The sequence below is a fragment of the Physeter macrocephalus genome, chromosome 10 (assembly GCF_002837175.3).
Source record: "Physeter macrocephalus isolate SW-GA chromosome 10, ASM283717v5, whole genome shotgun sequence".
In the NCBI taxonomy this organism is placed as follows: domain Eukaryota; kingdom Metazoa; phylum Chordata; class Mammalia; order Artiodactyla; family Physeteridae; genus Physeter; species Physeter macrocephalus.
The window spans coordinates 29,068,160-29,081,974 of NC_041223.1; the positions used below are offsets into that span (position 1 = coordinate 29,068,160).

Genomic DNA, 13,815 nt, shown 5'->3' on the forward strand with positions numbered 1-13,815 from the left:
TCAGCTCGGTGCTTTGTGACCACCTAGAGGGGTGGGATAGGGAGGGTGGGAGGGAGGGAGACACAAGAGGGAAGAGATATGGGAACATGTGTATATGTATAACTGATTCACTTTGTTATAAAGCAGAAACTAACACATCATTGTGAAGCAATTATATTCCAATAAAGATGTTAAAGAAAAAAACAAAAAAAACAAATTCAAGCTTGAAAGGTGAGGTTATTTGCCTAATTTTAAAATGCAAACACGAAGACCTCTTGAACCATACACTTTTGTTCAAACTGCACTCATGATGGAAAACACAAAAAGTGCAGTATTTCCAAAAAACCACAGGCATATTGGCCATAATAATTTTCTGTTATAATAATTGTTCCTGTCTTTGGAGAACTTTCATTTTTTTTTAAAAGACAAGTAGCTTAAGAATGTTTTCAGGTGCTACAATTTGTGACAACCAAAACAGTCTTCTAATCGGTCCACAGCATTCAGAGATTCAAGCTCAAGGCTCTTTGGGGTTTGGCATGTAAAACAGTAATAGAAGTGAAATCTGGTTTAGAAGAAACTGTGATTGTTTTCAGAATTTGCAGTCCCTTCAAATATTGCATGACATATACAACTGGGAAACCACCTTCTGTTGGCACTGTACTTGCTTCACCAGCGCATTTTTATCCTACAGCCACTAAAACAGCACAGTAGGCAAATATACAGAAAACTGAAACCAAAGAAAAACAAACAAACAAAAAAAACCCTAAGTATCTTTAACATGCAACTTTAGTTAGTTACATTGAACATTCTACTTAGAATAACATGCACAAAAGGATCGTCTGCTTTTAAGGTTTTCCTCTGAAGATTTTTGGGCACCCAGACATCACACACAGGCACTCACACACACGACACAATAATACTAGAGCAGGTCAATGAGAAAGGCCAATACATTTTATACAGAGATTCATGTCATGTTAAGTCCCATGATGATAACGTTGGAAATTCACGTTGGATTCCTAGAACAAGGAACCAACATTCAGATACCAGGAAAAGGCAAGCCATGCACGGAGATCTGAAACACGAGCCTAAACGAAGCCTGAAATACTTGGATGCGGAGCAGAGTTAGTCACCGTGTCAGGAAGTGTGGTTTAATTCACTGAAAGAATAAAGGATTGGATAAAATGGAAAAACAATGACCCCCCCCTTCCCCTTCCTTTACCCTAAAGGCAATAAATGGAACAAAGATTAAAATAATGATGATAATGATCACATGTCACATCTGTCTAGAGATTGGCAGGTCATGTAGTATTAAAGTTGCTAAAGGTACTTGCAGAAAAACCACAGTGCAAAGTCATTAAGTGATGCTAGAAATGTTCCAACTGACCTAACCTTCTCGATACTTCCAGAGAACTTTATTTTTCATCCCTAGGTCATTGTATGGTGTTTTCCTGGTGCACACAGGACACACACGTGTCTGCTTGGGCTTGGGGAGCCAGGCTCAGCCTTGAGATTCACATTGCAGGGACTCTTACAAGAGCAACCCAGAAAACAGGTGACAGATGTGCAGCATGACCTTGTTCAAGCCAGGGAGGAGCGTCTCAGACCTGGGGACTCACTTCCTGGAGAAGCTCAGCCCTGGCTGAAACTCCGGAGGCTCTGGGCACGCTGCAGAAAACGGACGGCTGTATTTATGGGGTGTGAGGGGTTACCAGCCAACAGCTCAAGGCACAGCCTTCCTGAAGGTGGAAATGGGTATCACACGAACCACTCACAGGCAGGCCTTGTAACCACAGACTCTCTAACGTTAAGTACAGCCACGATGGAGGTTGCGGGGACCTCTGGTGTTTGATTGACAGCGCAGGCATTTAACCTTCCGCCCAAATTTCGGGTCAGATTTCCAGTCTCCACAAGAGACTGGTTCCACATACCGCCTTTCTCCTAGCTTTCAAAACGCAGGGGCTCATCCAAAACAAAGTGACAGATGGCCATTTCGCTGCCACACCAACCACTTTTGCAGTTCTGTTTTGGTTAAAACAACCTTGCAGGGATAAACCACAAAAGGAGTCTGTGGCTGGGGGCTGCTATCAGTCACATTCACAAGCCAACGCAGGTGACTGACCCTGACGTGGCAGCGTCCACTCAGTGGAGCGAATCCACATCAACGGCACACTGGCCGCAAGAAGATGCAGCACCACAAAAGGTGTCAGGGGATTTCAGCTGTTATTTGTCCAGACATTCTTTGTGGGGCAAAGCCGGGGAGAGAAAGCCTTCTGACCATAATCATGCTATCAGTAAAATCGGAATAAAAATAAAAGTGTCCCAGAGGACTTGTTAGAAAGCAACAAAGCCATTCTTAAACTTCCATTTCTAATATTTATGTTCTCCCAGGAACTTACTACATACACACAAACCACTGATATACTGTTGCCTTTTAAATCGTTTACTAAAATCCAGATTACTGGTGTGTACAAATAATGGACCAAAAGTACTGCCCAAAACACACCTGCATTACACTATGTGGACCAAGTACCTGGGCTTTGACCAAAAAAAAAGTATTTATGATAAAAATTGTAAACGAAAATTTTACAAAGCTTAGAATCAAAGTCAGCCTTTTGCCCAGATTTCTAATTGTTTGGTAAAATTCTAACATGGGTCATTAACGGTTCATGAGTGATTCTTGTTTGGACTTTCCGACTGAAAAGGTGCTTTGCACTTCTGACTTTCAAAACAAGCTGAATGTCCCGATGTGCTTTCTGTGCCCAAATTTAATTTTCGACAAACAGCAGTAATATACCAAATATGATTGACTTGGGTAAGCACTCCTGCTGAACTGGAGAAAATTATTGAACCCCCGTCCCAATCCACAAAGGGCTGCCAATGAAGTGTGTGTGTATCTGTGTGTGTGTGTGTGTGTGTGTGTATGCAGATCTGTGTGTGCATATATATAATACATGTATACACACAGATATAGATAGGTGTATGTGTGTTTATATATATATATATATATATATATCCAAAAAGGCAAAAACAAAAATATCAAACTGTGCTTGCATTGTGGCAGCAGAATAAGAGAATGTTAAGAGTAAAGGGGAAAGTTGATAAAATCTATTACAGTTTTAAATGACTCTGATACTAGCTTAACTTTTTTTTTTGCCAAACTTGCCTGTAACTCCCCTCCAAACAGACAGACTCCTTTTAAGAGTAAGGAGTTCCTTACACAAAATGTTCTGTGTTCACATATACCTATACTCTTCAGAACAAAACCAGTTCTTCTGGCAAACTGTGGGTTCGCAGGGACATTTAAGCTCTCATTAAAATGGAAAGCAATCAAATCTTTACGTCTACAAACTGCACATTTAATATAGTTCCATAAATTTGGCAAAGTTCGTGATGACATCTAGAACATTTTCACCAAATCATAGACGTAAATATGGAAATCATCATCAAATCTGATGAAACAGACAGAAGGTTTGGTCCCTACTTGATGGATGACCATGCCAGTCCTTTTAGAGCCATCTTCTTTGGCATATTCCACTTGTTTGCCTACCAGGCTGTCCAGAATTTCTCCTGGTTTCCTTTCTGCTGGAGATGAATCAATTGAATCAGGAATAATGTGAAGGTCACCTTCTGTATAATCATCTAAGAGTTGGTACATGTACAAGACAGGATCTTTCTCATAGGTGATGTAAAACCACGTGTTCATTATGGGGACACGTGCTAGGATCATTCCCCTCCACTCCTCTTTAGAGCCATCCTGGGTCTCAAACATGTGCTTCACTGCTTTGCCAATCATTGTGTCGGCTAGGTGTGCGTCTTTGATTTGAGATGTTGCAACTCTATCAGGGAGGATTTCAAGTGCACAAATTCTTTCATCTTTATTAAGTTCTAGTCCATAAACACAGTCAAATCCATCGTATTTTATAAGATACAAAGAAGGATTTACAGGCACCTGGTCCAGAACGGTTCCTTTCCACTGGGTGACAGGGCTGTTCCCCTCTTTCCACCCATGCCGAATCCTGCAGCCTATGATGCTCCGTGCGGGCTGGGAAACAGGTGTGCTGGGCCCTACACTGCTCCAATGTTTTTTGTGGGACGTCCTTTTCTTCATCTTGCTTGCAGATACACCAGCATGGCCTGCATCAGCTCTGGACTGCTGGCCAGCTGTTTTCCCGAATGGAGTCTTCATTCATCTGTATTTACATGACCAGCAGAACTGCTGGACCGGAATGAACGTTCAGGATTCTCCAATTTGAAACTTTTCACGGAATTTCAATGTTCTTATTAATCCATCATTCAAGTGCCTCTTTTACAAGTTCAGCAAAAACTTGAAATCATAAGGATTTTGCTGCAAGGCCATGAAGGCCAACGTCCGTGGGGCCACGGAAGCCAACGTCCGCTGGGCCACGGGCCCCCGCACTCCAGCGGTGCGCTCCCGCCCGGGCTACCCAGCAGGAGGGCCCCGCCCCGCCCATTCTGGGCCCCGCCCACTCTGGGCCCCGCCGCGGCCGCCCCGCCCCCGACCCCACAGCGGACGCACGCTGCGTCCCCTGACTACGCCGGCCTCTGCTGACTGGATGGCGAAATCTTTTTCATCGTCGCAAAATTTCATTTATTAAAAGGGCATGCTTGGTTTTCTCTTCACCCTATAAGAGGTCAAATATGCAGAGTTCTTGCATCGCAAGCTCTTATGATTAAGGAAAACTGTACAGATGAGGATGAGACAAATGAGCACACGCGGAGCCCACACACTGAGAAACAGGAGAGGTCGATGGGGGGAGCTTTCCTCTGCCCTCAACACAGCCACCACTGGTCCCGGGATCAAAATGATGTCAGTGGCTAGAAAATGATGTCACTTGCTTTGTCCTCGACAAATATTTGCAAACAAAACTTTTTAGCAGACACTTAAGGTCATTTGGGAGGTCAGAGAACTGTACTTGAAGATGTTTGCAGTACCGTCAACACTTCCTTCTGGCTCGATTCGACCTTCTCTGTGCCCTGTATGTAGAAGCCATAAACTTCTTGATAGTCTACTAGTATTATGCCTCAAAAAAAAAAAAAAAAAAAAAAGCAGAAGAATTGAGTACTTGGTGTGCCCCAAATGACTGTCTCTTTGGCTTTAGGCACCAGAGAAGTGGGAGTTTTTTTAGCTGTTCTGTAATACTCGTGATATGAAGCACATTAAACATGAGTCAGAGTGATAAGAATCTTCAGGGGTCTTTCCAGAAACTCGTTCTGAGACTTCTTAATGATGATAAAGAAGCCACAGTAAGATGTCCGGGGTCCTGCTGCATTTTCAGAGTCCGTAACTTTGAAGAAAGAATAACATATTACTTGGAAGGAATTTATAATAACCATGAGTATTTATAGTTGACTCACGTTTAGGAACATGCCATGCCTTTCAAGCTGCTCCATGAAAAGAGTTCAGTGACTTCATAAGTTTGGGAAACCAACCCTCAATACTTTCTTTTCCTTATGGAGTATCACTGACATCTGAAGGGTTCTGAGAACTTCTGCTGTAAAGAACTGGAAGACTTCAGGCTAAACGAACAAACAAAAAAATGTCTAATGGTGAGTATTTCAGTTATCTGCCATGTGTGTGCACTTTATAATCTTTCTTTTCTATCTCCTCTACAAAACGTTTAGTAAAACTTTGAGGTGAAGAGGGTGAGTTCATGTTTTGGGTAAATGTGAAGAGTTGCTGGGGGTATGGCAAAAGGAAAGGCTGGCTTTGGGGGACAGCTGACATATGGGTTTCATGGACAATGCAGAGTGAAAAGTGGGGTAAATAGAGGTGCTGTGGGATTTCGGAGGAGGGCGTGCAAGGCAGGTATGAGGAGGTCATAGAAGGCTTCCTAGGTGTGATGGCTGAATTGAAACTTGAAGGGTGAATGGGAGTGATCCCAGTGTTCCAGTTATCATTGCTATGTAACAAATTACCTCCAAACTTAAAGTCTTAAAACAACCATTTCATTTTGCTCACAATTGGGAGGGTCAGGAAATAGGGAGAGTCGTGGTTGGGCATTTCTCACTTGGAGTCTCACGTGTGTTTACAGCCAGATGACGACTGGGCTGCAGTCATCTGAAGGCTAGTGCATTAGTTTCCTAGGGCTGCTGTAACAAAGTATCACAAACTGGGTGCTTTACAACAACGGAAATGTATTTCTCACAGATGTGGAGGCTAGAGGTCCAAAATCAAGGTATCAGCAGGGCCATCCTCTTTCTGAAGACTCTAAGGGTGGATCATTCCTTGCTTCTTCCTAGCTTCTGGTGGTTGCCAGCAATCTTTGCCTTATAGATGGATCCGCTCAGTCTCTGCCATCATTGTCACATGGCCTTCTCCCTGTCTCTTCGCAGGATCATCTTCTCCTTGTGTGTGTCACTGTGTCCAAATTTACCTCTTCTAGTAAAGACACCAGTCATTAGGTTAGGGACCACTCTAGTCCAGTATGACTTCGTTTGAACTTGGCTATGTCTGCAAAGACCATCTTTCCAAATAAGGTCACATTCACAAGTTCTAAAGGTTAGGACTTGACATTCCTTTTTGGGGGACACAGTTCAACCCATAATAGCTAGTTGGGGGTGGGGGGTAAATGTCTAAGATGTCTCACTCACATGGCTGGCTGTTGAGGCTGGTTGTCAGCTAGGAGCTTCGTGGCCTTTTCTGGCCTTGCCTCAGAAATCGCATACCATCACTTCTGTCATACTCTGTTGGCTGAAACAGTCACAAGCTATGGACCACACCTCCCAATGGAAGGATTGTGAAAGAATTTTCAGGTGTGTTTGACACTTGCCATACCAAGCAGAAGGGAATGGTGACAGAGCTGGTGCTGGTGAGAAACAAAACTGAAGGTCTATGAAAAGGCCAGGTCAAGGACACTGTGCAATTTGTGTGCGATTGTTTCCAAAGTGTTTGCTCAAAGGCTAATTACTGTGAAACTTTAAAGAGAATACACAGAAAATGAGATGGGCGTGCAATTTTCTGTAAAGATATAATTAAACTCGGGAAAAATAACTCCTCCCTCCTTCTTCTCTCTTTATTCTTTTTTTCCCTCCCTTCCACCTTTCTTTTTCTTTTACTTCCCCAAGCATGTAGTAGAAGCATTAACATTTACATTTCATAATACAGAATTAAGTTTAGGTACTACATATGTATGCAGCCATGATCCCGTACTTACAATACAAATAGTATCTTAATTCATGAATTAATAAATTAATATTCTCTAATATGTATTATAGCACCAAACATGCATATTTTAGAGTTAGGCCAATCTAATCATGGACTAGTTTTGTTGCTTCATTTTAAATAACAAAGCTATATAGAAAAATCTAAGAAGGATATATACATCAAATATTAAAAGTAATAAGCTGAAGGTGATAGTGTTCTGGAGTGCTTTTTATTTACTTCTTTATACTCTTCTATAGTTTCCAAAATCACCTCAATAGACACATATCACTTTTAGAAAATAAACTATTAAAATGTAGTGACTCTAATTTTGCTTACGTTTTTGCTTAAAAATTAGAGGCAGTATATTCTTTTTTAAAATTTTTATTGCCTGATTCTTTGGTAGTTTTCCATTGCATCTTTTTTTAAAAAGTAATTAATTTATTTTGGCTGTACTGGGTCTTCGTTGCTGTGCGCATGCTTTCTCTAGTTGTGGCGAGTGGGGGCTACTCTTCGTTGCAGTGCGCGGGCTTCTCATTGCAGTGGCTTCTCTTGTTGCGGAGCATGGGCTCTAGACACGCGGGCTTCAGTAGTTGTGGCACGTGGGCTCAGTAGTTGTGGCTCACAGGCTCTAGAGCGCAGGCTCAGTAGTTGTGGCGCACGGGCTTAGTTGCTCCGCGGCATGTGGGATCTTCCCAGATGAGGGATCAAACCCGTGTTCCCTGCATTGGCAGGTGGATTCTTAACCACTATACCACCAGGGAAGTCCCAAGGGACAATATATTCTTTTTCAACAACTTAAAAGTTAAAACTTTCTTTAATGCCTTGGTATAAATAGAGGTAAATTATTTAATTTCAAATAGAACATGGAAGGTGGTCTGGGCAGTTACTTTATAGCATCTTCAGGGAAAGCCTCTTGGAAGAAACGACATTTTTGCTGAGTCCTAAGGAAAAAGAAGCCAGTCAATGAAGAGCTGAGCCAGAGCATTCCAAGCAGAGGAAACAGCAAGTTCAAAGGCCCTAGGGTTTCAAATGTGCCCAGCTTGTGTGAGGAACAGTTTCTGTGGCCAAAAGCATAGTCAGTGTTGGGAGAGCATCTGAGATAAGGATGGAAAGTAGAAGGTGCAAGATGACCTAGATTCTCTAAGGCAGGGGTTGGCAAACAACTTCTGTGAAGGGCCACTTGAAAGTACAAAGTATGGACTGAAAGAAAGGAACTGAGGAATGATGCATTTTGAGTGCATTCTGAGTAAGGGAAGACTAGAGCAAAATGTCCTTCCTTGAGGAAACTATGGCGTGGGTGATACCGGGGAAAAGAAATAAATATTCACTGTTATGAGCTGAATTGTGTCCCTGCCCCTCCCAAATTCGTATGTTGAAGTCCTAACCCTCTCAGAATGTGATTGTATTGGAGATAGGGTCTTTAAAGAGGTAGTTAAGTTAAAATTCGTTCATTAGGGTGGGCCCTAATCCAGTATGACTGGAGTCTTTATAAGAGGGGGATTAGGACACAGACAGGTACAAAGGGAAGACCATGTGAAGACACAGGGAGAAGAGCCTTTTATAAGCCACGGAAAGAGGCCTCAGAAGAGACCAGCTCTGCCGACACCTTAATTTTAGACTTCTAGCCTTCAGAACTGTCAGGAAAAAAATTCCTATTAAACTCATCCAGTGTGTAGTATTTTGTTACATTGGTCCTAACAAACAAATACCCTGACCAAAGGCGTGAGTGGAAGTGTTGCTTACTATGTAGAGATTCTTTGGGCCGCCATCGGTTGTTGTTATAATTTTACTGAGTGTTATTAGGGCTAGGATGTTGTAAGAACTTTTCTGACTTTAAAGTGCACTTTCTTTATCACCAGGCCTGTAGGGAGAAGGTGAAAGCTGGAGTGTCTGTTCAATAAGTGCTGCGGAGTGCTGAACTCAAGAAACTATCCTGAACTCGTTCATGCTGAGCGATTCAGTTGTCTGGCTTAATTGTCCATTTGTCAGGCTCTGCAGAATTGCTGGAGTGACACTGCTGTTCTGTGTCAAAAGCAGGGTATGTCTTAGCTTCATTTCACCGTTTAAAGTTGATGCCGGAGTACATTTACACGGTCCTTTTATTCTGCACTTTTAAGGCTCTTCTAAATAAAATATGAAAAATGCTTTACAATTTGAATTCTGTTGGAAATTATAGCTGCAGCAGGCTAACCTCCTCCAAATCCCTTCTTTCTCTCTCAAAGCCCTTCTTTTCATAGGATTAAAAACCAATCTTTTAATTTTTTTCAAAACATGTGACTGCAGAGCTTAGTGATTCAGTTCCCCACTTGTTCTTGGGGCTGCGTGGAGGTAGCAGAAGGAATGCAGAACGAGGGAAAGGAGAGCCGAGAAGCCTGGGTGGGTTATTCACCTGTGCCTCTGTTCCCCAGCTCCGTCCTCTGCCCTACATTGTTCCCTGGGAGCTGACCTCAATGAACTATATCCCCTAAGCTCTTGCCCTCTGCTTTCTGGTTGGTCTGGCCAATGGGAGGCATTAGCAGGGAGGGAGGGAAGCAGAGAGAGAGGTCTGGGTATTTATCCTCCCTGCCTCTGCATGCCTTGTTATAGTTCTGGAATTTTCTCTGCCTGTAGCTAGAGCTCCTGTTGATTGGCTCCAGGAAGAGCATTTCCTCCCATTTTCCCTTCAGACCTAGGAGTAGTAACGGCTTCCATCTTTTCAGTTGCTAGTCCCTGGGTGCTTCACCATTCCTTGTTACTTTCTTCAACTCTGTCCACCCCTCTGCAAATAGTTTTTTCATTACATTGTTCTCAGTTAAGCCTTTAAGTATGCCAGTGCTAAGACCCTGACTGATACAGACTCATGGATCAGAGGACATTTGCTTTCTTATATTAGATATTTAAAGCAGTATTGTTTATGCTGGCAAACTTTGGTATCCTTTTTTCTTCTGCACGCTTTATTGAGGGGAAATAGGTCCCCCTTGAAGTGAACTCTTGTTCCTTTTTAGTCATTCATGTATGTGCATTCTTGTGGTTTTCACCGGGCCAGACTAGGAAGCAATGGGGATGAAGTTCCCTGTGTTAAGTAATAACAGATGTATATATACCTAGTAGTGTGCTGGTAAACATTTAAAAACCAGCTCTATTGGTGGGGAGAACCCTGATACTTGGATCTGTGGCACTTGCCATTTTCTGTGTAAATGTTTCCTCCAGGGCCAATTTCAAACCACCAGCGTGACATCGTTGAACATAAATTGGGAGGAGATGCCACCTAACTTTCAGCTCTTACAAGCTGGTAGAAGCCAGCTCCAGCACTTCACCGTTTATATCCAGCTATAGGCAGGTTGGGATGAACACATTTATATTACAGCCGGAATTTAATAGGTTAAAACATTACATTAAAGTAGTTTGTTGGGAAAGTCATTGTGAGTCAAAATGGGGGTGTTTAGTAGTTAGCAGGTGAACAGAAATTGGAAGCACAGGTGTGTTTGTGTTCTCAGTGGAGGGTACAAATGCCATTCAAGCGTTCCAGGTTTCAAATGTAAATCGAAGGCAGCCTCTTGATTCTAGGATCCTGGTACATTGTCACGGTCTCTAAACTATTGAATGTGCTAGCTTATTATTGCAAATCAAGCTTCAGTTATAGCTGGGGGGTTTACTTTTCTCCTGTCTCAAATCAGTTTTATATTTAATTAGCAACGTGAAGTGGGAGGGTGAAAAATTATCTGAAGATGATAGAACAACCAACGTGGTTTCATTTGACGTTCTCTGAATATATACTGGAAATGTGACCAAAGTTATATAACCAAATCTTGGAATCCAGAGCCCAGGAGACGGCCCTTAAAGCTTCAAAGAACAGCTTTACAGAGAGCAATAGATAGAAGTCGAAAATAGCAGGTATTAAAGAGACAGTGCTTATAAGCCCCTAACATGGGCCATGATGAAAATATAAATAGGTTCCAAAAGTGTTCAGAAAAATTCTGGAATGAAAGGAGTACCAAAAGTTATTATAGAAAACGAATTACATTTCAAGTTAAGACCAAACCTCTTGAAGTGAAGTAAGTGCCAGCCATGATCCCCTGCATGTTATAACATTAAGTGAAACTATCGAAAATCCAGTGAAGGACTGGATCGAACATTGGGAATTTATTCTGATATGTGTATGCAAATTGAGTTTCTGCAGTTACATGCTATTTTAGATCCTTTATTAGATGTTGGTGGTGTCCTGAGGGTGGGGCTCTAGGAATAGCCAGCCCTCTGTGTAGCAGTACGGAAGTGCATTGTCTATAGAGAAGTGACTACCGGTTAGTCTGCTTTTTATCACCACCATGTGCTAGTAATTCTAAACGATGTCAGTGATGAATCTCGAAAAAATCCGTTTTTGGTTTAAGTTCCAATTTTTATAGTTACTACTAAGTTTTAATAATATATACACATTAGCTCCAAATTTGCATGTATTGTCACTTGTCCTTTAATAGACATTGTATTCTACAAAGAAGTCAGTGTGGAGAATTCCCAGCTGTCTTGTTGGCTCTAACATATGTGAATTTAGCTACAAATGCTTGTTTCTAGGGTAAGTTCATAACAATTTGGAGTTGTTTTAGCTGGCTTCCGACAAAGTTCAAGCCCCCAGTTCCTAGCACGCTACATACTCCTGCATTTAAGCAGTAGATTTGATATAAACAATGATAGTATAGAGATTATAAAGAGGAAAGAACAGAATGAGTTATTTCAATTCCTCTTTCTCATTTTGTTTTCATTTGTGTTTAAATTAGAAACAGTGAGGCAACACCCGCTACAGGGTGTAATATTTTTGTTTGATTAGAACAAATTTAATTCCTGCAGGATAGAGTTTTCTGAATTTGCCTAATATCTTCAAAATTGAATTTTATTCTTTTAAAAATTGTTAATTATTTTAAAACTAAAAGAAGAAAATGAAGAAAAGAAAGCATTACATTAATGATATGATTCAGAAGTCAACTAAATTTTAACTTTTGTGGATGTTTCAGCTTTATTAAAATCCCTTATTAATTTTATTGGCATGATATATAAAATTCAATAAGAGAAAATGTTAACTGTCTGCATTTACTTTCTATTATTATTATTTATTTCATTTCATATTTGTACTAAAGGTAGTTTTATCTCCAAAAAGGAGGAGAGTGAAAAATGCTATGTTCCATGTGTTAAATACACTAGGTATGTACACTAGGTAAATATGAGACTTGTATAAGTGACCTAATTGTCCTCTGTCATACTTGCCTTGTTACTGTAATGTTTTACACATTCTTTTAAAGGAAATCATCCACAGTAAACATTAAGATCCTATTCTAAAGGAAGCCAAGTATAATAGATTCCAGTGACACAGGCATAGAGATATCTGTTCCCAGGAGTCTGTGAAAGAGGAGCCCCAAGCACGTTGCTTCCTCACACAGTGGTCACCACGGACTCAGAGGCTGAATGTCCCTGGAAAATTGTAAACCCAATGCTGTGTAGTCAGAGGCTAAGAGAAAAAGAAGCAGATGAAAACGTCCTTGTAGGCCAACTGCTGTATGCATGAGTGTACACGTGCATACACACAATCATACTTCGGTAAGACAGCATCTTTTCCTCCTTTGACAGTACTGTCATCCAATATGACCTCAGCCCCTCTGTAATTCACAAATGAGTGATATCAGGAATCAAAATGTCTCATCGCCAGAACTGCTGATTAAACTGAAATCCATTGTTTCTTGCAAAATATCATACCTGGAGATGGAATTCGTCCTCGGAAGTTCTTACCAGAAACCAATAAAACCATTGCACTATCATATTTTAAATGTGCCTACTCAATCTGCTATCGTATATTTTTTTACTGAAAATCACCTTTCATGTTCTAGGTGAGGGCAGGCAGCTGTGCAACTGTGTTCAGTTACTGGAAAATTGCTAGTTGTGCTAAAAAGCATTTTTCATAACAAAAAATTGCATATTCAGAAAAGTTTGCGATCAAGACTTTTGTTTAAAAAAAAAATTTTTTTTTTGGCCGCACCGCAGTTTATGGGATTTTAGTTCCCCAACCAGCGATGGAAACCGGAGCCCCAGCTGTGAGATAGCCGAGTCCTAACCATTGGACCGCCAGGGAATTCCCTAAATTTTTTTATTTGTCCTTTCTTTTGAAGGACGTTTGTTTCTAGGACAGTATGTTGAATTCCTTGTGCTAGTTGAGGCAGGTTCTCCTGGGTCCCTAACTTAACATTCTTTAATTTAATCACACATGTAATCTATGCTATTTCTTCGTAAAAATTAAACCTGTCAGAGGTTGGCAACATCTCTTGCATCATGGAGCTTACGAAAAAAATGAACTCCTTGGTGTGTAAGATTATTTTTTAAAGCAGGGGGTGGGAGACAGGAGCATTTCTCACAAGTGTCAGGGAATACAATCTCCGTTTCCCTAATTTCTTTCTTAAGCAATCTCTGAATGTAAACTTGGAAGTTCAGGACTAAACTAAGTAATTTTTTTTAAAGTATAGTATAAAAAGAAGTATCCAACGTCAAACCACTTGGCCACAAGTACATTTGTCATGTTGATCTGATCAAATATGCATTCCTGGTTCCAAGTTAGTTCCTTTATGTCTTTTATAGCTACTGATGATAAAGGGGTAGGAAATTGCTCAGGTATTGGAACGACCTGATATACTGGTTCAAGTAAGACTCATCAC

At 41.1% G+C, this 13,815-nt stretch overlaps 1 protein-coding gene and 1 long non-coding RNA gene across 2 annotated transcripts in view; one reads left to right on the forward strand and one right to left on the reverse strand.

Annotated features, from left to right (window-relative positions):
• Positions 1-13,815, forward strand: part of LOC114486950 (uncharacterized) — a 97,929-nt gene that overhangs the window by 33,044 nt on the left and 51,070 nt on the right. The window lies entirely within an intron of this gene.
• Positions 3,336-5,365, reverse strand: LOC102973722 (spindlin-1-like). The gene is given in 2 exon segments (XM_055087490.1): positions 3,336-3,388; positions 3,391-5,365. Coding segments are annotated over 2 exon segments (828 nt in total). The 5' UTR covers positions 4,166-5,365.